Below are 22,015 nucleotides of genomic sequence, written 5' to 3'. Positions count from 1 at the left end.
AATACTAGAATTGAAGATATTGTGGTCCACTGGCCAGCCCTGCCTACAAGTAGATTGTACTGTTTGTACAGATAGTACATAACAGTTTATACTGTTTCTTTAAAGAATGCTGACGTGATAGTAAATTCAAAGGAAAGCAGCTAGTTACAGTATCACACCAGGTGTTCAAATAATCGAATTACTGTTTCTTTTTATTATATGGTCAGGACAACAACTAAAGAAATCTCTGAGAGCAAAAAAAAAAAAACTCTGGCGGATGCTAGTGACGTCGTCTCTATGCGCCTCTGGTCGCCTTGGTTACGCTGTCTGTCAATTGAAGATGGAGCCTAGGTCTAATACCAGAGGATTTAGCATCATGGTTTCGGTGTGAGATAACATTCACTCCCCGCTGCCGCGGAGGCAGCAGAGGATTCAGATAATGGAGGAGCCAGAGACCTGGTCAACCGGCCTCATTATATGGACGGCGGTGGCGGTGCTGTTGCCGGTTCTGATCACTCTGTGGTGCAGTGTGCAGAGATCACGGCGGCAGCAGCTACGGAGCAATATCTTCCAGGCCGAAAAACATTGCTGGAAGGAAACCGACCTCTTCAGCAAGCCCACTTATTGCTCAGTATGCGGCCTTCATATCCTCGGGGGAGCTCACTGCCTGTGCTGCGGCCTGTGCACGGATGAGGTCTGCCTCAATAAGGCCAACAGCCGCTTCCCCTGCAAAGAGATCATGATGAGAACGGAGGTGGGGAATGCACCGTACCAGAGACATCACTGGGTACGGGGCAACGTTCCTCTGTGCAGCCTGTGTGTGGTGTGCGGCCTGCAGTGTGGTAGCCAGCCTAAACTGTGCGATTACAGGTACTAACCGCAGCAGCCATCTGTGTGTGACAATGTGATAGCTATAGTGCTGACACTGTACGGGCACAGATAGCATGAGTTGCTTATGCGTGACAGTGTGTGACAGTGACAACACACGTACTGACGCCAACAACAGCTTGTGACAGTGTGTGAAATTGACTATACAGGTACTGATAGCAACAGTTGCCACATGTGACACTGTACTGTGTGACAGTATATATGTTCTGTCAGCAACAGCTGCCTAAGTATGATCTGCTAATTTGTGACAATAAGCAGGTACTGTCAACAACTGGTTACAATGTGTGACAGTATACAGATACTGTCAGCAGCAGCTGTTCATGTGTGACAGTGTACAGGCACTGACAGCAACAGCTGCCTGTGTGACATTGTGCTAAAGTGTGACAGTATACAGGTGCTGACAGCAACAACTATGTGTGACAGCATAATGGTACTGTCAGTAGCAGCTGCCCACATGTGACATTGAGTGACAGTATACAGGTACTGTCAGCGAAATCTGCCTGTGTGTGGCATTGTGTTAATATCTGACAGTATACAGGCAATGTCAGCAATACCTGCCCATGAGCAACATGGTGCTACTCATTATACAGTTATAGCATAAATTATAGGTACTGTCAGCAACAGCTGCCCATGTGTGACAGTATACAGGTGCTAACCGCAACAACTGCCCTATTGTTTGTCAGTATACAAGTAGCAACATCTGCTCACATGTGACACTGCTAATTTGTGACAGTATGCATTTAGTGTCAGCAACTGCTGCCCATGTGTGACAGTATACAGGTGCTAACCGCAATAACTGCCCTAATGTCTGTCAGTATACAAGTAGTCAGCAACATCTGCTCACATGTGACACTGCTAATTTGTGACAGTATGCATTTAGTGTCAGCAACTGCCGCCCATGTGTGACTGTTACAGTATACAGGTACTGTCAACAGCAGCTGCCCACGTGACACTGTGTGTGTGTCAGTTTACAGTTACTGACAGGAACATCTGTCCACATGTGACACTGTGTGTGTGTGACAGTTTACAGGTACTGACAGGAACATCTCTCCACATGTGACAGTTTACAGGTACTGACAGGAACATATCTCCACATGTGACAGTTTACAGGTACTGACAGGAACATATCTCCACATGTGACACTGTGTGTGTGTCAGTTTACAGGTACTGACAGGAACATCTCTCCACATGTGACACTGTGTGTGTGACAGTTTACAGGTACTGACAGGAACATCTCTCCACATGTGACAGTTTACAGGTACTGACAGGAACATCTCTCCACATGTGACAGTTTACAGGTACTGACAGGAACATCTCTCCACATGTGACACTGTGTGTGTGACAGTTTACAGGTGCTGACAGGAACATCTCTCCACATGTGACACTGTGTGTGTGACAGTTTACAGGTACTGACAGGAACATCTCTCCACATGTGACACTGTGTGTGTGACAGTTTACAGGTACTATTAAGAGAGAAATAGTACTGGCCAGTGGCATATTTAGGGTTTATACTGCCCTAGGCACTCAAAATTCTGCTGCCCCCCACCAAAGGTTTTAGGCCTTTTTCCCCTTAATATTTTTTTGGGTCAGTGTGTAAAATGTTTTTTTGTTATTTTTTTCATAACAATTCAAAACAAAATGGGCTAGCAAAACACTTGCATACAGGTGGGTTGAATTGCATGCATCTCATACCATTTTCTCCCTGAGAGAAGGGAGAGAAAATAAGAGGGGGGGGGGAGAGAAAGGAAAGACGGAAGGGAGGGAGAGAGAGAGAGAAAAGTGGGGGAGGGAAAGAAAGAAGTGATAGGAGGGAGGGAGAGAAAGAAAGGAGGGAGTGAGTTGAGGAAGGGAGAGAGGAAGGGAGAGAGGAAGGGAGAGAAAGAAGAATACACTTTAAAACAATCACTGCCCTTTACATGCAACAACATACAATAATTACCATTATTCAAGTAATGAAACTTTTGAAGTGTCCGTTTACTATTTACTCCGTAGGTTCATGAATGCAGAGAAAGCTAGCTATTAGTAGCTAACATTCATTAGCGCTGAGAGTTTATGATTAGACATCACATGAATGCAGAGAAAGCTAGCTATTAGTAGCTAACATACATTAGCACTGAGAGTTTATGATTAGACATCACATGAATGCAGAGAAAGCTAGCTATTAGTAGCTAACATACATTAGCACTGAGAGTTTATGATTAGACATCACATGAATGCAGAGAAAGCTAGCTATTAGTAGCTAACATACATTAGCACTGAGAGTTTATGATTAGACATCACATGAATGCAGAGAAAGCTAGCTATTAGTAGCTAACATACATTAGCACTGAGAGTTTATGATTAGACATCACATGAATGCAGAGAAAGCTAGCTATTAGTAGCTAACATACATTAGCACTGAGACTTTATGATTAGATATCACATGAATGCAGAGAAAGCTAGTAGCTAACATACATTAGCACTGAGACTTTATGATTAGACATCACATGAATGCAGAGAAAGCTAGCTATTAGTAGCTAACATTCATTAGCACTGAGAGTTTATGATTAGACATAACATGAATGCAGAGAAAGCTAGCTATTAGTAACTAACATACATTAGCACTGAGAGTTTATGATTAGACATCACATGAATGCAGAGAAAGCTAGCTATTAGTAGCTAACATACATTAGCACTGAGAGTTTATGATTAGACATCACATGAATGCAGAGAAAGCTAGCTATTAGTAGCTAACATACATTAGCACTGAGAGTTTATGATTAGACATCACATGAATGCAGAGAAAGCTAGCTATTAGTAGCTAACATACATTAGCACTGAGCGTTTATGATTAGACATCACATGAATGCAGAGAAAGCTAGCTATTAGTAGCTAACAAACATTAGCACCGAGAATTTATGATTGGACATCACAAGCTGATCTAAGCAGTGCACAGACGCATCCAGTCTGTTAGCTGCTAAGACCTGCAATAAGCACTGTGCTCGCAGACCCACCACAGCTGAAAAGGGGAGCCAGCATATCGGCACAAGGTCTTCTCCTTCAGTCTCACCTTGTAAGCATATCCCGGGCAAGTTTCTCACCAAGAACACTTCCACTGCAAAAATGCCGGCGGTTCTAAATGAAGCAACGGTTTAAAGGAGCAATGTCTGTGAAGAGCGACCTTAATCAGCGAATGTGCCTTGTCTTATATGTAAAAGCCTGCACTTTATTGCTCACTGTAACGTGTGCATGCTTTTAGAGAGAGGATAAGGCAGATGTGCTGCCCCTCCCAAATCTGCTGCCTTAGGTACCGGCCTTGTTAGCCTAGGCCATAATATGCCCCTGGTACTGGCACTAGGACCTGGTTGCTAAGGAAAAAGGGCTGAATCTAAAATTCAGTGCGGTGCTACCCCTAATATAACTAATACACAAAAGAGAGAAGAAAAGAAAGTTGAAGGGGCTTGACTAGCACTCTTTCCTAATGAGATAATAGTGAATATTTAAGTCAAAATGATATAACTTTAATGATATGCGTTTTAAAAATGAGTACAAATCCTCTTTACACAACCCACCAACCCTAGATAGCTAAAAACACAGTGTAAACACCCCCTGTTTCCTGGCCAATAACTGCATGCTTTGGCTTCAGGTGCCAGGGGTGAAAAACATGAAAATAGCTAAAAGTTATCACAAACGCGTTTCGGCCTATATGCTGGCCTTTTTCAATGTTAGAAATGACAAGCCGAAGCCATAATGCCGTCTTCCTTATAAGGGCCCTATTTTACACAGATCATACAATGACCGATCAATAATAGAAAACGCCCACCACTGAGCCAATCCGCACTGTCAGGTTATTCATCCATGGGCGTGTAATATCCTTTTAGATCGTCATAGGTTGGTCCTGTTAATGACCTCACATAGTGGGCGGCATTTATTGTGGAAACTGACATCCTATGTACTTTACGATCGTAACAATGTTATTGTTCCATATTTAATGTGAATTGTGTGTGTATGATGAGATCCGGTACTACGCAAACCTCTAATATGTGTAGTGCTACTAATCTTTGTGCTGAGTCGTCTGGATCCTTCTGGTGAATCATATGGTTTATTTTACCTATGTTTCCTGAACTTCTGCATTTACAAATAGAGCACACACACACATGTGATACACATTACTTGTACAATTATCACACAAACATGCTCTCCAGCGAAATAGAAAAAAAACATCATTATATATGAATTTCCTAAGCAAGAGAATGCTCAGTATCATATTCTTTAACGCAGGTTTGCATTAAAGGGATACTAACCCCTCATTTTTTCTTTCATGATTCAGATAGAGCATACAATTTTAAGAAAATTTCTAATTTACTCCTATTATCAATTTTTATTCGTTCTCATGTTATCTTGATTTGAAAAAGCAGTAATAAAAGGATAGGAGCCGGCCCATTTTTTAGTTCAGCACCTGGTAGAGCTGCTGATTGGTTTGCTACATTTAGCCACAAATCAGCAAGTGCTACCCATGTACTGAACAAAAAATGGTCTGGCTCTAAAGCTTACAGTACTGCTTTTTCAAATCAAGATAGCATGAGAACAAAGAAAAATTGATAATAGGAGTAAATTAGAAAGATGCTTAAAATCTCATGCTCTATCTGAATCATGAAATAAAAAAATTGGGTTTAGTATCCCTTTAAGTAATTGATTGAGGTTATTATCATAATATTCCACACAAATTAATTCTTTTTTTGCAAGTCGATAATATTAAGATCCCTCATTTTACAGAAAAACAAATAATTATTAGCTTCATTCATTCGATTTGGCACAACTGAATTCAGTCTAAAGATCAAATTGGTTTCCTTTTTAAAGAAGTATTTGTTCACATCCCCCACCTCTGATGCCAGGTTTAATTTTTTCTAGCCCCCAACATCTAATATCTCCAATATTTCCATCATCGTATTGCAAAAAATGTCTTGCAACACTTGTAATTTGTTTGCCATTCTCAAGATCTTTGGGTGCATTACGAATATTACGAAGTCATGCGTTTTCCCATCTTTCTAGTGGTCACATCAACATAGAACCGGTCACAATGGCAAGACACAAAGTATATAACATTATTACTTTGGCAATTCACATTACATATGCAACAATAACATTGTTACAATCGTAAAGTACATAGGATGTAGGGCTGCAACTAACGATTATTTTCATAATTGATTAATCGGCCGATTATTTTTTCGATTAATCGACTAATCGGATAAAAGAGAATCAATAATAGTTTTCTATGTTTTAAATAAAATCCACATAATGAGTGTTACAAATATAAACTTCAGACGAAAACTTTACATTAACACAACTGTTCAATTTTTAAGCAGCAGAGCACAGTTTTATAATTAAACAAAACAAAAACTGTTTGAGAAGAGGTAGAACTAGAAAGAGTTAGACTATCACTGTTAATAACATTCTGTTATTCACTCTTTCAGAAACTTTGCATTGAAATGCAAAAATCTCAACATGTCCACATGCTTCTGGCTAAGGCTGGTTCTCTGTTTGCAGCTATATTTCCTGCAGCAGAGAAAAGGCTGTTGAGGTGTATAAGTAGGGTTTTGCCAATTTCACCAAAGTGTGATATTTATCTTTGTTAGCTCTTCACCAATGCTAAGTGTTTTCTACCTTGGCAAGGGGCCTCTCAATAAAGTAACCCTTGACTTCATTCTAACATAAAAATATCTTGAATATCTATATGCAATGGTAAATAACCAGCTGTAAGGTTAGAGGAAAATATCTAGTCCGCTCTAAAAATAACAGATATATATATACTTATAAAGGTTGAATCTGGTACATATTATCACAATTTATTAAAAATATAAAAAAAACAATAAAAAACTAAATCAAAAGCGCTAAGGACTGTATATCAATAACAGGACAAAGCCTTACACATTTATTTATACAGTACATATATTCAGCAATAGCAAGCAATACACTAATAATTGTGCAAACTGATAATAGTGCACATCAATTTAAATAACTCCAATCAATCTAGGGGCAAGGTGTAAACAACAAGCGTGGCACTATATCGTGCAAAGCATAGTCCCAAATCCCCAGATTTAATATAAACAATCCAAATGATGACTCTTATATCTGGGTTGCACATAAGCCAGGGGTAGTTGTAAACTTATACTGTCCTGAAAAAGTGACAAGTAGACGTCTGTAGACGTCCTTTAGGCTAAGGACATAACCATAAAACACAATACCATGTGCAGGAGTTCAATTAAGTGAAGCAGCTGGTGTTGTGCAGACCAACTAATTGCAAACCAACTTATCGATTATGAGATTCGTTGACAACTATTTTCATATTCGATTATTATTGATTATGACGATTAGTTGTTGCACCTCTAATAGGATGTCAGTTTCCACAATAAATGCCACCCATTATGTGAGGTCATTAACAGGACCAATCTATGACGATCTAAAAGGATATTACACGCCCATAGATGAATAACCTGACAGTGCGGATTGCCTGCTTCTTTTTTTTCTAACACCTGAGACCTCATCTCTTTGAGCCCTTATAACATTATTGTGTAATATTTTTTTGAATAATTTTATTAGATGGTGTTATTATAGGTGTAACTGTACTTTGTAATGTATTTTTTATGTGTTTTGTGACACGTTTTTTTGTTTCACGAAATAGTTAATCAGAGCTTTGAGAACATGGTAATCATTCTACCGTAAATCGCCATTGCACTCAAGCAATCCCGTTTACTTTCACCTTGTAATACGAGCAGTAAACCCGACAAGCGCAAACACCCACGATAAACCCCTTATTGCTCTTGCGTAACTGTTAATGCTCCACTCGTAATCTGGCCATAGTGTTTTAAAACTACCCATCTCAGTCCCTTGTGTACACAGCTACTAACAGCAGCCCTCCCCATAATAACACATAAGCTGCTGATTGCTGTCATCCTCATATTGAAATGCAGGTACTGTTAGCAGCCATCTTTTTGTAGTAGTAATATACAGTACTCACATCAGCCAAAGGTGTGTGTACCTCGGAGAATATGAATAATAACCATAGTGGAAGTAACTAAAGAGGCCTGAGACATCAGTTGTGCTTTGAAAAATTTGAATTACTTTTGCGGTTCGATCCAAAACAGTTAAATTGATTACAGCATCATTCTGCAAAGTGATGCAAATGTATATGTGTCAGAACCAAGAATAGTTGGAAAGTCAAAAGCAGAGTGGAAATACATAGTATGAGGTGATATGAAGAGTATTACAGACTGACATTAGGGAGGAGATCTGAAGAGTTTGTTACATGATGTAGTTGTAACCAACATCAAAGGTTAAAATGTTAAATCTAATGTAGAAGACTTTGTTGTACGTGAAGCAGTGTTCATGCATATAAACATAAGATATACAGCTCAGTTTCTCTGCTATGTGTTTGAGTAAAATTAACATTTATGCTTTATTCTATAAACTACTGACAACATTTCTCCCAAATGCCAAATAAAAATATTCGGCTAGATTTAGAGTTCTGCGGCCAAAGGGGTAAGTTAGCTACGCATGCTTTTTTCCCCCCGCACCTTTTAAATACAGCTGGTATTTAGAGTTCACAGAAGGGCTGCGTTAGGCTCCAAAAAAGGGAGCGTAGCGCATATTTACCGCCACTGCAACTCTAAATACCAGCGTTGCTTACGGACGCGGCCAGCTTCAAAAACGTGCTCGTGCACGATTTCCCCATAGGAAACAATGGGGCAGTTTGAGCTGAAAAAAAACCTAACACCTGCAAAAAAGCAGCGTTCAGCTCCTAAAGCAGCCCCATTATTTCCTATGGGGAAACACTTCCTAAGTCTGCACCTAACACCCTAACATGTACCTCAAGTCTAAACACCCCTAACCTTACGCTTATTAACCCCTAATCTGCCGCCCCCGCTATCGCTGACCCCTGCATATTATTATTAACCCCCTAATCTGCCGCTCCGTACACCGCCGCAACCTACGTTATCCCTATGTACCCCTAATCTGCTGCCCCTAACACCGCCAACCCCTATATTATATTTATTAACCCCTAATCTGCCGCCCCCGCTATCGCTGACCCCTGCATATTATTATTAACCCCTAATCTGCCGCTCCGTACACCGCCGCAACCTACGTTATCCCTATGTACCCCTAATCTGCTGCCCCTAACACCGCCAACCCCTATATTATATTTATTAGCCCCTAATCTGCCGCCCCCAACGTCGCCTCCACCTACCTACAATAATTAACCCCTAATCTGCCGACCGGATCTCACCGCTACTCTAATAAATGTATTAACCCCTAAAGCTAAGTCTAACCTTAACACTAACACCCCCTAAATTAAATATAATTTAAATCTAACTAAATAAATTAACTCTTATTAAATAAATTATTCCTATTTAAAGCTAAATACTTACCTGTAAAATAAATCCTAACCTAAGTTACAATTAAACCTAACACTACACTATCAATAAATAAATTAAATAAAATACCTACAATTATCTACAATTAAACCTAACACTACACTATCAATAAATTAATTAAATACAATACCTACAAATAAATACAATGAAATAAACTAACTAAAGTACAAAAAATAAAAAAATATTTACAAACATTAGAAAAATATTACAACAATATTAAACTAATTACACCTACTCTAAGCCCCCTAATAAAATAACAAAGACCCCCAAAATAAAAAAATGCCCTACCCTATTCTAAAATTAAAATAGAAAAGCTCTTTTACCTTACCAGCCCTGAAAAGGGCCCTTTGCGGGGCATGCCCCAAAGAATTCAGCTCTTTTGCCTGTAAAAAAAAAACATACAATACCCCCCCCCCCCAACATTACAACCCACCACCCACATACCCCTAATCTAACCCAAACCCCCCTTAAATAAACCTAACACTAAGCCCCTGAAGATCTTCCTACCTTATCTTCACCACGCCGGGTTCACTGATCGATCCAGAAGAGCCTCCGATGTCTTGATCCAAGCCCAAGCGGGGGCTGAAGATGTCCATGATCCGGCTGAAGTCTTCATCCAAGCGGGAGCTGAAGAGGTCCATGATCCGGCTGAAGTCTTCTATCAAGCGGCATCTTCAATCTTCTTTCTTCCGGATCCATGTTCATCCCGCCGACGCGGAACATCCATCTTCACCGACGACTTCCAGACGAATGACGGTTCCTTTAAGGGACGTCATCCAAGATGGCGTCCCTCGAATTCCGATTGGCTGATAGGATTCTATCAGCCAATCGGAATTAAGGTAGGAAAATTTTGATCAGCCAATCAGATTGAGCTCGCATTCTATTGGCTGTTCCGATCCCTTAAAGGAACCGTCATTCGTCGGGAAGTCGTCGGTGAAGATGGATGTTCCGTGTCGGCGGGATGAACATGGATCCGGAAGAAAGAAGATTGAAGATGCCGCTTGATAGAATACTTCAGCCCGATCATGGACCTCTTCAGCTCCCGCTTGGATGAAGACTTCAGTCGGACCGCTTGGGCTTGGATCAAGACATCGCAGGAGCTCTTCTGGATCGATCGGTGAACCCGGCGTGGTGAAGACAAGGTAGGGAGATCTTCAGGGGCTTAGTGTTAGGTTTATTTAAGGGGGGTTTGGGTTAGATTAGGGGTATGTGGGTGGTGGGTTGTAATGTTGGGGGGGGGTATTGTATGGTTTTTTTTACAGGCAAAAGAGCTGAATTCTTTGGGGCATGCCCCGCAAAGGGCCCTTTTCAGGGCTGGTAAGGTAAAAGAGCTTTTCTATTTTAATTTTAGAATAGGGTAGGGCATTTTTTTATTTTGGGGGTCTTTGTTATTTTATTAGGGGGCTTAGAGTAGGTGTAATTAGTTTAAAATTGTTGTAATATTTTTCTAATGTTTGTAAATATTTTTTTATTTTTTGTAACTTAGTTCTTTTTTATTTTTGTACTTTAGTTAGTTTATTTAATTGTATTTATTTGTAGGTATTGTATTTAATTAATTTATTGAGAGTGTAGTGTTAGGTTTAATTGTAGATAATTGTAGGTATTTTATTTAATTAATTTATTGATAGTGTAGTGTTAGGTTTAATTGTAACTTAGGTTAGGATTTATTTTACAGGTAATTTTGTAATTATTTTAACTAGGTAGCTATTAAATAGTTATTAACTATTTAATAGCTATTGTACCTGGTTAAAATAAATACAAAGTTGCCTGTAAAATAAATATTAATCCTAAAATAGCTACAATATAATTATTATTTATATTGTAGCTATATTAGGGTTTATTTTACAGGTAAGTATTTAGCTTTAAATAGGAATAATTTATTTAATAAGAGTTAATTTATTTCGTTAGATAAAAATTATATTTAACTTAGGGGGGGGGGGTTAGGGTTAGAATTAGCTTTAGGGGTTAAAAAATTTATTAGAGTAGCGGTGAGCTCCGGTCGGCAGATTAGGGGTTAATGCTTGAAGTTAGGTGTCGGCGATGTTAGGGAGGGCAGATTAGGGGTTAATACTATTTAATATAGGGTTATTGAGGCGGATTAGGGGTTAATGCATTTATTATAGTAGCGGTCCGGTCGGCAGATTAGGGGTTAATGCTTGAAGTTAGGTGTCGGCGATGTTATGGAGGGCAGATTAGGGGTTAATACTATTTATTATAGGGTTATTGAGGCGGGAGTGAGGCGGATTAGGGGTTAATACATTTATTATAGTAGCGGTGCAGTCCGGTCGGCAGATTAGGGGTTAATAAGTGTAGGTAGGTGGCGGCGACGTTGGGGGCGGCAGATTAGGGGTTAATAAATATTATGTAGGTGTCGGCGGTATTAGGGGCAGCAGATTAGGGGTACATAGGGATAACGTAGGTGGCTGCGGTGTACGGAGCGGCAAATTAGGGGTTAAAATTTTTTAATAGAGTGGTGGCGATGTGGGGGGGGCCTCGGTTTAGGGGTACATAGGTAGTTTATGGGTGTTAGTGTACTTTAGAGCACAGTAGTTAAGAGCTTTATAAACCGGCGTTAGCCCAGAAAGCTCTTAACTACTGACTTTTTTCTGCGGCTGGAGTTTTGTCGTTAGATTTCTAACGCTCACTTCAGCCAAGACTCTAAATACCGGCGTTAGAAAGATCCCATTGAAAAGATAGGATACGCAAATGGCGTAGGGGGATCTGTGGTATGGAAAAGTCGCGGCTGCAAAGTGAGCGTTAGACCCTTTCCTGACTGACTCCAAATACCAGCGTGCGGTAAAAACCAGCGTTAGGAGCCTCTAACGCTGGTTTTGACGGCTACCGCCAAACTCTAAATCAAGGCCATTGTCATTTAGAGCATTTCTTTGCAGAAAATGACAACTGGTCAAAATAACAAAAAAGATGCAGTTTTCAGACCTTGAATAATGTAAATAATGTAAAAATATTCATTTTTAAACAACATGAGCGGACAGGAAGTTGTTCTAATTCTGTGTATCAAGGTGTTAGCCTATATATTTGTGCACAAGCACTTAAATACAGTGTTTTGTGTAATGTTTGTTTTTTTTCTACTTCATTTACTTTTTTCCTTTGGTGTTGTTTTTCTCCATCAGGTGCGTTTGGTGTCAGCGCACAGTTCATGATGACTGCATGCAAAATGACTTGAAGACCGAAGACTGTGATTTTGGTGAATTTAGAAATCTTATAGTTCCCCCAAGTTACCTATCTGCTGTCAGCCAGATGAAAAAAGGCAAAACTGCTGATTATGAAAAGGTCATTATGATAAAATTTCCTTTACATGTTTATATCTCTACCAAACATATCCGATTACATTATTAATGATCTCACACATTCCTCCATATATAAAATCAGCTACGATGTCACTGATGTTCTCATATATCACATGTAAAGTATTGTCACCTAGGTCTTGTTACTTATTTCAGCTAAATTCTACAAGCTTTATCACTGTGTGCATAAGTGTTGTGTGCAATCCTGGGAAATTATTACCGGTATTATTTCTCTTGTTAAGTGTATCCAGTCCACGGATCATCCATTACTTATGGGATATTAACTCCTCCCCAACAGGAAGTGCAAGAGGATTCACCCAGCAGAGCTGCTATATAGCTCCTCCCCTAACTGCCATTACCAGTCATTCTCTTGCACCCAACGAATAGATAGGATGTGTGAGAGGACTGTGGTGATTATACTTAGTTTCATACCTTCAATCAAAAGTTTGTTATTTTATAATAGCACCGGAGTGTGTTATTCCTTCTCTGGTAGAATTTGAAGAAGAATCTACCTGATTTTAGCCAGAGTAGTTAAGATCATATTGCTGTTTCTCGGCCATCTGAGGAGAGGTAAACTTCAGATCAGGGGACAGCGGGCAGATTAATCTGCAAAGAGGTATGTAGCAGCTTATTATTTTCTGACAATGGAATTGATGAGAAAATTCTGCCATACCGATATAATGTAAACTCAGCCTTAAATGCAGTAGCAGCAACTGGTATCAGGCTGTCATGTATGTATATTTTACACTTCAGTATTCTGGGGAATGGCACTTCACTGGAATTATACTGTATGCATAAAACTTTAGCCTAATTTGCAGGGACTAGCAACAGGCTTTTTAATGACACTCAATTTATTAATGTTAAACGTTTTTTGCTGGCATGTAAAATCGTTTAATTTTCTGAGGTACTGGGTGAAAAAATGTTTTGTGCACTATTTTTTTCCACTTGGCAGTCGTTTTATTTAATTTATGACCGTTTACTGATCTCTCTCACTGTTATGTGTGAGGGGGAGAGGCCTTTTTTGGCGCTTTTGCTACGCATCAAAAAATTCAGTCAGAAGTTTATTGTCTTCCCTGCATGATCCGGTTCATCTCTACAGAACTCAGGGGTCTTCAAAACTTGTTTTGAGGGAGGTAATCACTCACAACAGAGCTGTGAGATTGTAGTTGACTGTGATAAAAAATGTTTATTTCTGTATTTTTTTTTTTTTTTTTTTCTGCTATCAGGGTTAGTTATCCTTTGCTAATGGGAGCAATCCTTTGCTAAAATTGTGTTTTTTACAAAGATTTGATGCTATAACTTTTCAGTTTATTAATTTTCAACTGTCATAACTTTTTCTGTGCTTCTTATAGGCACAGTACGTTTTCATATTATAGTAAATTACTTGAAAAGTATTTCCAAGTTGCTAGTTTATTTGCTAGTGTGTTAAACATGTCTGATTCAGAGGAAGATATCTGTGCTATATGTGCTAAAGCCAAAGTGGAGCCCAATAGAAATTTATGTACTAACTGTATTGATGCTACTTTAAATAAAAGTCAATCTGTACAAATTGAACATATTTCACCAAACAACGAGGGGAGAGTTATGCCGACTAACTCGCCTCACGTGTCAGTACCTGCATCTCCCGCTCGGGAGGTGCGTGATATTGTAGCGCCGAGTACATCTGGGCGGCCATTACAAATCACATTACAGGATATGGCTACTGTTATGACTGAAGTTTTGGCTAAATTACCAGAACTAAGAGGTAAGCGTGATCACTCTGGGGTGAGAACAGAGTGCGCTGATAATATTAGGGCCATGTCAGACACTGCGTCACAATTTGCAGAACATGAGGACGGAGAGCTTCATTCTGCGGGTGACGGTTCTGATCCAAACAAACTGGATTCAGATATTTCAAATTTTAAATTTAAGCTGGAAAACCTCTGTGTATTACTAGGGGAGGTGTTAGCGGCTCTGAATGATTGTAACACAGTTGCAATACCAGAGAAAATGTGTAGGTTGGATAAATATTTTGCGGTACCGGCGAGTACTGACGTTTTTCCTATACCTAAGAGACTTACTGAAATTGTTACTAAGGAGTGGGATAGACCCGGTGTGCCGTTCTCACCCCCTCCGATATTTAGAAAGATGTTTCCAATAGACGCCACCACACGGGACTTATGGCAAACAGTCCCTAAGGTGGAGGGAGCAGTTTCTACTTTAGCTAAGCGTACCACTATCCCGGTGGAGGATAGCTGTGCCTTTTCAGATCCAATGGATAAAAAGTTAGAGGGTTACCTTAAGAAAATGTTTGTTCAACAAGGTTTTATATTGCAACCTCTTGCATGCATTGCGCCTGTCACGGCTGCAGCAGCATTTTGGTTTGAGTCTCTGGAAGAGACACTTGAATCAGCTCCATTAGATGAGATTACACACAAGCTTAAAGCCCTTAAGTTAGCTAACTCATTTATTTCAGATGCCGTAGTACATTTAACTAAACTTACGGCTAAGAATTCCGGATTCGCCATTCAGGCACGCAGAGCACTGTGGCTAAAATCCTGGTCAGCTGACGTTACTTCTAAATCTAAATTGCTTAATATACCTTTCAAAGGGCAGACCTTATTCGGGCCCGGGTTGAAAGAAATTATCGCTGACATTACAGGAGGTAAAGGCCATGCCCTGCCTCAAGACAGAGCCAAACCTAAGGCTAGACAGTCTAATTTTCGTTCCTTTCGTAATTTCAAAGCAGGAGCAGCATCAACTTCCTCTGCACCAAAACAGGAAGGAGCTGTTGCTCGCTACAGACAAGGCTGGAGACCTAACCAGTCCTGGAACAAGGGCAAGCAGGCCAGGAAACCTGCTGCTGCCCCTAAGACAGCATGAATCGAGGGCCCCCGATCCGGGAACGGATCTAGTGGGGGGCAGACTTTCTCTCTTCGCCCAGGCTTGGGCAAGAGATGTCCAGGATCCCTGGGCGTTAGAGATCATATCTCAGGGATACCTTCTAGACTTCAAATTCTCTCCCCCAAGAGGGAGATTTCATCTGTCAAGGTTGTCAACAAACCAAATAAAGAAAGAGGCGTTTCTACGCTGCGTACAAGATCTTTTATTAATGGGAGTGATCCATCCGGTTCCACGGTCGGAACAAGGACAAGGGTTTTACTCAAATCTGTTTGTAGTTCCCAAAAAAGAGGGAACTTTCAGGCCAATCTTGGATTTAAAGATCCTAAACAAATTCCTAAGAGTTCCATCGTTCAAAATGGAAACTATTCGGACAATTTTACCCATGATCCAAAAGGGTCAGTACATGACCACAGTGGATTTAAAGGATGCTTACCTTCACATACCGATTCACAAAGATCTTTACCGGTATCTAAGGTTTGCCTTTCTAGACAGGCATTACCAGTTTGTAGCTCTTCCATTCGGATTGGCTACGGCTCCGAGAATCTTCACAAAGGTTCTGGGTGCTCTTCTGGCGGTACTAAGACCGCGAGGAATTGCGGTAGCTCCGTACCTAGACGACATTCTGATACAAGCTTCAAGCTTTCAAACTGCCAAGTCTCATACAGAGTTAGTACTGGCATTTCTAAGGTCGCATGGATGGAAGGTGAACGAAAAGAAGAGTTCTCTCTTTCCACTCACAAGAGTTCCCTTCTTGGGGACTCTTATAGATTCTGTAGAAATGAAGATTTACCTGACAGAAGACAGGTTAACAAAGCTTCAAAATGCATGCCGTGTCCTTCATTCCATTCAACACCCGTCAGTAGCTCAATGCATGGAGGTGATCGGCTTAATGGTAGCAGCAATGGACATAGTACCCTTTGCACGCCTACATCTCAGACCGCTGCAATTGTGCATGCTAAGTCAGTGGAATGGGGATTACTCAGACTTGTCCCCTACTCTGAATCTGGATCAAGAGACCAGAAATTCTCTTCTATGGTGGCTTTCTCGGCCACATCTGTCCAGGGGGATGCCATTCAGCAGGCCGGACTGGACAATTGTAACAACAGACGCCAGCCTACTAGGTTGGGGCGCTGTCTGGAATTCTCTGAAGGCTCAGGGACAATGGAATCAGGAGGAGAGTCTCCTACCAATAAACATTCTGGAATTGAGAGCAGTTCTCAATGCCCTTCTGGCTTGGCCCCAGTTAACAACTCGGGGGTTCATCAGGTTTTAGTCGGACAACATCACGACTGTAGCTTACATCAACCATCAGGGAGGGACAAGAAGCTCCCTAGCAATGATGGAAGTATCAAAGATAATTCGCTGGGCAGAGTCTCACTCTTGCCACCTGTCAGCAATCCACATCCTGGGAGTGGAGAACTGGGAGGCGGATTTCTTAAGTCGTCAGACTTTTCATCCGGGGGAGTGGGAACTTCATCCGGAGGTCTTTGCCCAAATACTTCGACGTTGGGGCAAACCAGAGATAGATCTCATGGCGTCTCGACAGAACGCCAAGCTTCCTCGTTACGGGTCCAGATCCAGGGATCCGGGAGCGGTTCTGATAGATGCTTTGACAGCACCTTGGACCTTCGGGATGGCTTATGTGTTTCCACCCTTCCCGATGCTTCCTCGATTGATTGCCAGAATCAAACAGGAGAGAGCATCATTGATTCTAATAGCGCCTGCATGGCCACGCAGGACTTGGTATGCAGATCTAGTGGACATGTCATCCTGTCCACCTTGGTCGCTACCTCTGAAACAGGACCTTCTGATCCAGGGTCCCTTCAAACATCAAAATCTAATTTCTCTGAAGCTGACTGCTTGGAAATTGAACGCTTGATTTTATCAAAACATGGTTTTTCTGAGTCAGTTATTGATACCTTAATACAGGCTAGGAAGCCTGTTACCAGAAAGATTTACCATAAGATATGGCGCAAATACTTGTATTGGTGCGAATCCAAGAGTTACTCATGGAGTAAGGTTAGGATTCCGAGGATATTGTCTTTTCTACAAGAAGGTTTAGAAAAGGGTTTATCCGCTAGTTCCTTAAAGGGACAGATTTCAGCTCTGTCCATTCTTTTACACAAACGTCTGTCAGAAGTTCCGGACGTTCAAGCTTTTTGTCAGGCTTTAGCTAGGATCAAGCCTGTGTTTAAAACTGTTGCTCCACCATGGAGTTTGAACTTAGTTCTTAATGTTTTACAGGGGGTTCCGTTTGAACCCCTTCATTCCATTGATATCAAGTTGTTATCTTGGAAAGTTCTGTTTTTAATGGCGATTTCCTCGGCTCGAAGAGTCTCTGAGTTATCTGCCTTACATTGTGATTCTCCTTATCTGATTTTTCATTCAGACAAGGTAGTTCTGCGTACTAAACCTGGGTTCCTACCTAAGGTGGTCACTAACAGGAATATCAATCAAGAGATTGTGGTTCCATCTTTGTGTCCTAATCCTTCTTCGAAAAAGGAACGTCTGCTACACAATCTAGATGTAGTCCGTGCCCTGAAATTTTATCTACAGGCAACTAAGGATTTTCGACAAACGTCTTCCCTGTTTGTCGTTTATTCTGGTCAGAGGAGAGGTCAAAAAGCTTCGGCTACCTCTCTCTCCTTTTGGCTTCGTAGCATAATACGGTTAGCCTATGAGACTGCTGGACAGCAGCCTCCTGAAAGAATTACAGCACATTCTACTAGAGCTGTGGCTTCCACTTGGGCCTTTAAGAATGAGGCTTCTGTTGAACAGATTTGCAAGGCTGCAACTTGGTCTTCTCTTCATACTTTTTCCAAATTTTACAAATTTGACACTTTTGCTTCTTCGGAGGCTGTTTTTGGGAGAAAGGTTCTTCAGGCAGTGGTTCCTTCCGTATAAAGAGCCTGCCTGTCCCTCCCGTCATCAGTGTACTTTAGCTTTGGTATTGGTATCCCATAAGTAATGGATGATCCGTGGACTGGATACACTTAACAAGAGAAAACATAATTTATGCTTACCTGATAAATTTATTTCTCTTGTAGTGTATCCAGTCCACGGCCCGCCCTGTCACTTTAAGGCAGGTAATTTTTCAATTAAACTACAGTCACCACTGCACCCTATGGTTTTCCTTTCTCTGCATGTTTTCGGTCGAATGACTGGTAATGGCAGTTAGGGGAGAAGCTATATAGCAGCTCTGCTGGGTGAATCCTCTTGCACTTCCTGTTGGGGAGGAGTTAATATCCCATAATTAATGGATGATCCGTGGACTGGATACACTACAAGAGAAATAAATTTATCAGGTAAGCATAAATTATGTTTTTCTGATGTGCAGCGGATGGGTGGATGAGTAATTCTGTTATTTTTGTTGAGTCAATGGATAATTGAGAGCACAAACATAGTCCATTTAGCCTTATTTATGTTTCCCTAGAGCGTTGTTTTTAAACTGTGGTCCTCAAGTACCCCCAACATGGCAGGGTTTCATTATAGCTGAACCAGTGCACAGGTGAAGTAATCAGCTGATCAGTAACCATGGTTACTAAACCTGCTCACACCCATCAGCTGATTATATCACCTGTGCACTGGTTCAGCTATAATGAAAACCTGGCCTGTCTTCCTGGTATATCTTTACCTATCCTATCTGCCTTTTCACCTCCTTTCTATCCCCTCTCATCTTCATTTTGTGTCTTTACTCTCTTATCATCTTGCCAACTGCTCTTTCTGTTCTTTTCCTCTTTTACATGTTTGTTTTCTGTCATTGCCTTATTACCAAGCACTAAATGTCCCCTTTTCCCTGGGGAAATCCTACCTCCCACTCCGCATTTTTTTAATAATAACAACCTACCAAAGCAGAAAGTGATATAGTTTGGTTGGGAAATAAGTGGAATGCAGGGTTCTGAAGTCCTCCTGTCTTTTTTTAAGGTGTATCATTGAATGATTTATTTCCCATTGCAGAATATACACGCTACTGGATCAACATATTGGTTTGTCACCCTTCAAAAGAATATTAGCCATTGTAGGTTAAATGTAAACATTTAATAAATGAAACAGTTATTGTTACTGGGAAATAATTTTACCTTTTAAGGCAGTTACAATGTTCTATTCCGTCCGAACTGGGCCGGGATTTAGCGCCGTTAGGACGCAATAGAACGTCCTAGCCATTCGGCTGTCCTGAAGCCAACAGCACTTCCAGGATGGGATTGCGGTCTGGAGGGCGTGCCTAGCGTCATAGGGACGCCCCCCTGACCCGATCCCATAATTGAAATCTCACGACTGTGAGATTTCAATTTGTCTACATCGTTGTTCCGATGTAGACAAATATACCCTGTCATCAAAGGGACAGTCTACTTGAAAATGGTTATTGTTTAAAAAAATAGATAATCCCTTTATTACCCATTCCCTGGTTTTGCATAACCAACAGTTGTATTAATATACTTTTTTACCTCTATAATTACCTGTATCTAAGCCTCTGCAGACTGCCCCTTATCTCTGTGCTTTTTACAATCTTGCATTTTAGTTAATTAGTGCTGGTTCTTGTATAACCATTATCATTCTCCACAGGAGTGAGCACAATGTTATCTAAATGGCACACACGAACTAGCACTGCCTGGCTGTTGTGATTTAAAAAGCTAATAAAAATCACTAACATAAGGCTCTGCCTGCAGAGGCTTAGAAACAGGCAAGCGTAGAGTCTATAAAGTAGATTAATTTATCAATGTTGGTTATGCAAAGCTGGGGAATGGTTAGTAAAGGTGTTATTTATCTTTTTAAAGGGACAGTCCAGTCCAAAAAAAACTTTCAGGGAATGTTGGGTGACTTTTTGGACCCGATTCGCCTCATTTGCACTATGTGCTTTCTACTTTGTGAGTAGCTCCGATCCCCCTGTCCCCTTTTTCCCATTTGTATTGCTGGTCTACCCTATGAGGCGCTGTCTTTTGCTCTTTTTTGCTACATGTTGTAACTTAGGTTACCTTCTCTGCTGTGGCCAATTAGGGACAGTTATAAATAGGTCACTATAGCGTGCAGCCAATGGCTGTGTGGGATATAACAGTATTCTGCACTTCCATTTCTAACAGGAATTAAAAAGCTCACAATTTCAGAATGGAATGATAGGAAAAGGGGACAAAATAAATAATGAAAATATATTGCAGACTTTTGTTTATATATACAATTTATCATTTTATATTACCAACTCAAAGTGTTTAATGTCCCTTTAATGGCTGAGAGGGGCAACTCTCACAGCTAAATTGATGGATAAGGACAAGCTTCCATGTGAATGAAAACCGGTTCATTAAAATGAAAGGCATGCATTTAACTTTACCTTGTTCTCTTTACACAGTTAGCATCTTCTATGGGCGCTCATTGGACCCCCTTAATTGTCATGGCTAATACACGTAGTGGGAACAACATGGGCGAGGTTCTACTGAGTGAATTTAAAAGTCTACTGAATCCTGTTCAGGTAAATATCAGTTTGCCTTCTATGTTCTACAAATGAGTTTGTTTTCTACTATCATCAAACCAAGTTACTGGAGAAAGTCTTACATTGCCTTGTGCAGGTTTGAGCATGCATCTAATAATAATAGTAGTAATGATAATATTGTTAATATTTTAGTAGTAGTAATATAGATTTTTTTTGCTTAAAGGGACACTGAACCCAAATTTTTTCTTTTGTAATTCAGAAAGAGCGTGCAATTTTAAGCAACTTTGTAATTTACACCTATTATCAATTTTTCTTCGTTCTCTTGCTATCTTTATTTGAAAAAGAAGGCATATTAGCTTTTTTTTTTGTTTCAGTACTCTGGACAGCACTTTTTTATTGGTGAATAAATGTATCCACCAATCAGCAAGGACAACCCAGGTTGTTCACCAAAAATGGGCCGGCATCTAAACTTACATTCTTGCATTTCAAATAAAGATACCAAGAGAATGAAGAAAATTTGATAATAGGAGTAAATTAGAAAGTTGCTTAAAATGTCATGCTCTATCTAAATCATGAAATAAAAATTTTGGGTACAGTGTCCCTTTAAATATTGTTGTGAATGAGGATATAGGAAAACATCCCCAAAACAAAACAGAATATAAAATTATCAGTTGTCAATCTAATTTATACTAAAAATTGCATTTCCAGCTGGTATGGAGAATGATAAGGACATGATGTGTAGTTTATAGATATTGTTCTGTAATGCATAAACTAGATTACTATGTTCACTGCATTTTTCTTTTAGGTGTTTGACTTAAACAAAATTTCTCCATTCAAAGCACTTCAACTCTGCACTTTACTACCAGCTAACACTGTAAAGGTGCTTGTTTGTGGGGGGGATGGCACTGTCGGCTGGGTCCTGGATGCTGTAGATGAGATGAAGATTAAGGTAATACAATAGTTTTGTTTCTTTAAAAGAAATAAATAGATTTAAAGGAACTTGATCATAAAACCTTCATCAACTGGAGATCTACCATGTGTGCAAGATATCTCTGAATTTAGCTAGACTTAATTGTATATTAAAGGGACATATAAAAAAATCAAAATGTAATCCCCTTTACACTACT

General features: G+C 40.2%; 1 protein-coding gene across 1 annotated transcript in view; it reads left to right on the top strand.

Moving 5' to 3' along the window:
* Window positions 1-325: 325 nt before the first annotated feature.
* The window catches only part of LOC128643660 (diacylglycerol kinase epsilon-like), a 39,786-nt gene continuing 18,096 nt past the window's right edge, over window positions 326-22,015 (top strand). The window contains exons 1-4 of the mRNA XM_053696490.1: window positions 326-849; window positions 12,410-12,569; window positions 20,808-20,927; window positions 21,694-21,837. Coding sequence (XP_053552465.1) covers window positions 419-849; window positions 12,410-12,569; window positions 20,808-20,927; window positions 21,694-21,837 — 855 coding nt within the window. The 5' untranslated portion in view covers window positions 326-418. The remainder of the gene's footprint in view (window positions 850-12,409; window positions 12,570-20,807; window positions 20,928-21,693; window positions 21,838-22,015) is intronic.

Source organism: Bombina bombina, chromosome 1 (genome assembly GCF_027579735.1).
Source record: "Bombina bombina isolate aBomBom1 chromosome 1, aBomBom1.pri, whole genome shotgun sequence".
In the NCBI taxonomy this organism is placed as follows: domain Eukaryota; kingdom Metazoa; phylum Chordata; class Amphibia; order Anura; family Bombinatoridae; genus Bombina; species Bombina bombina.
This window is presented reverse-complemented; position numbering and strand designations above follow the sequence as displayed.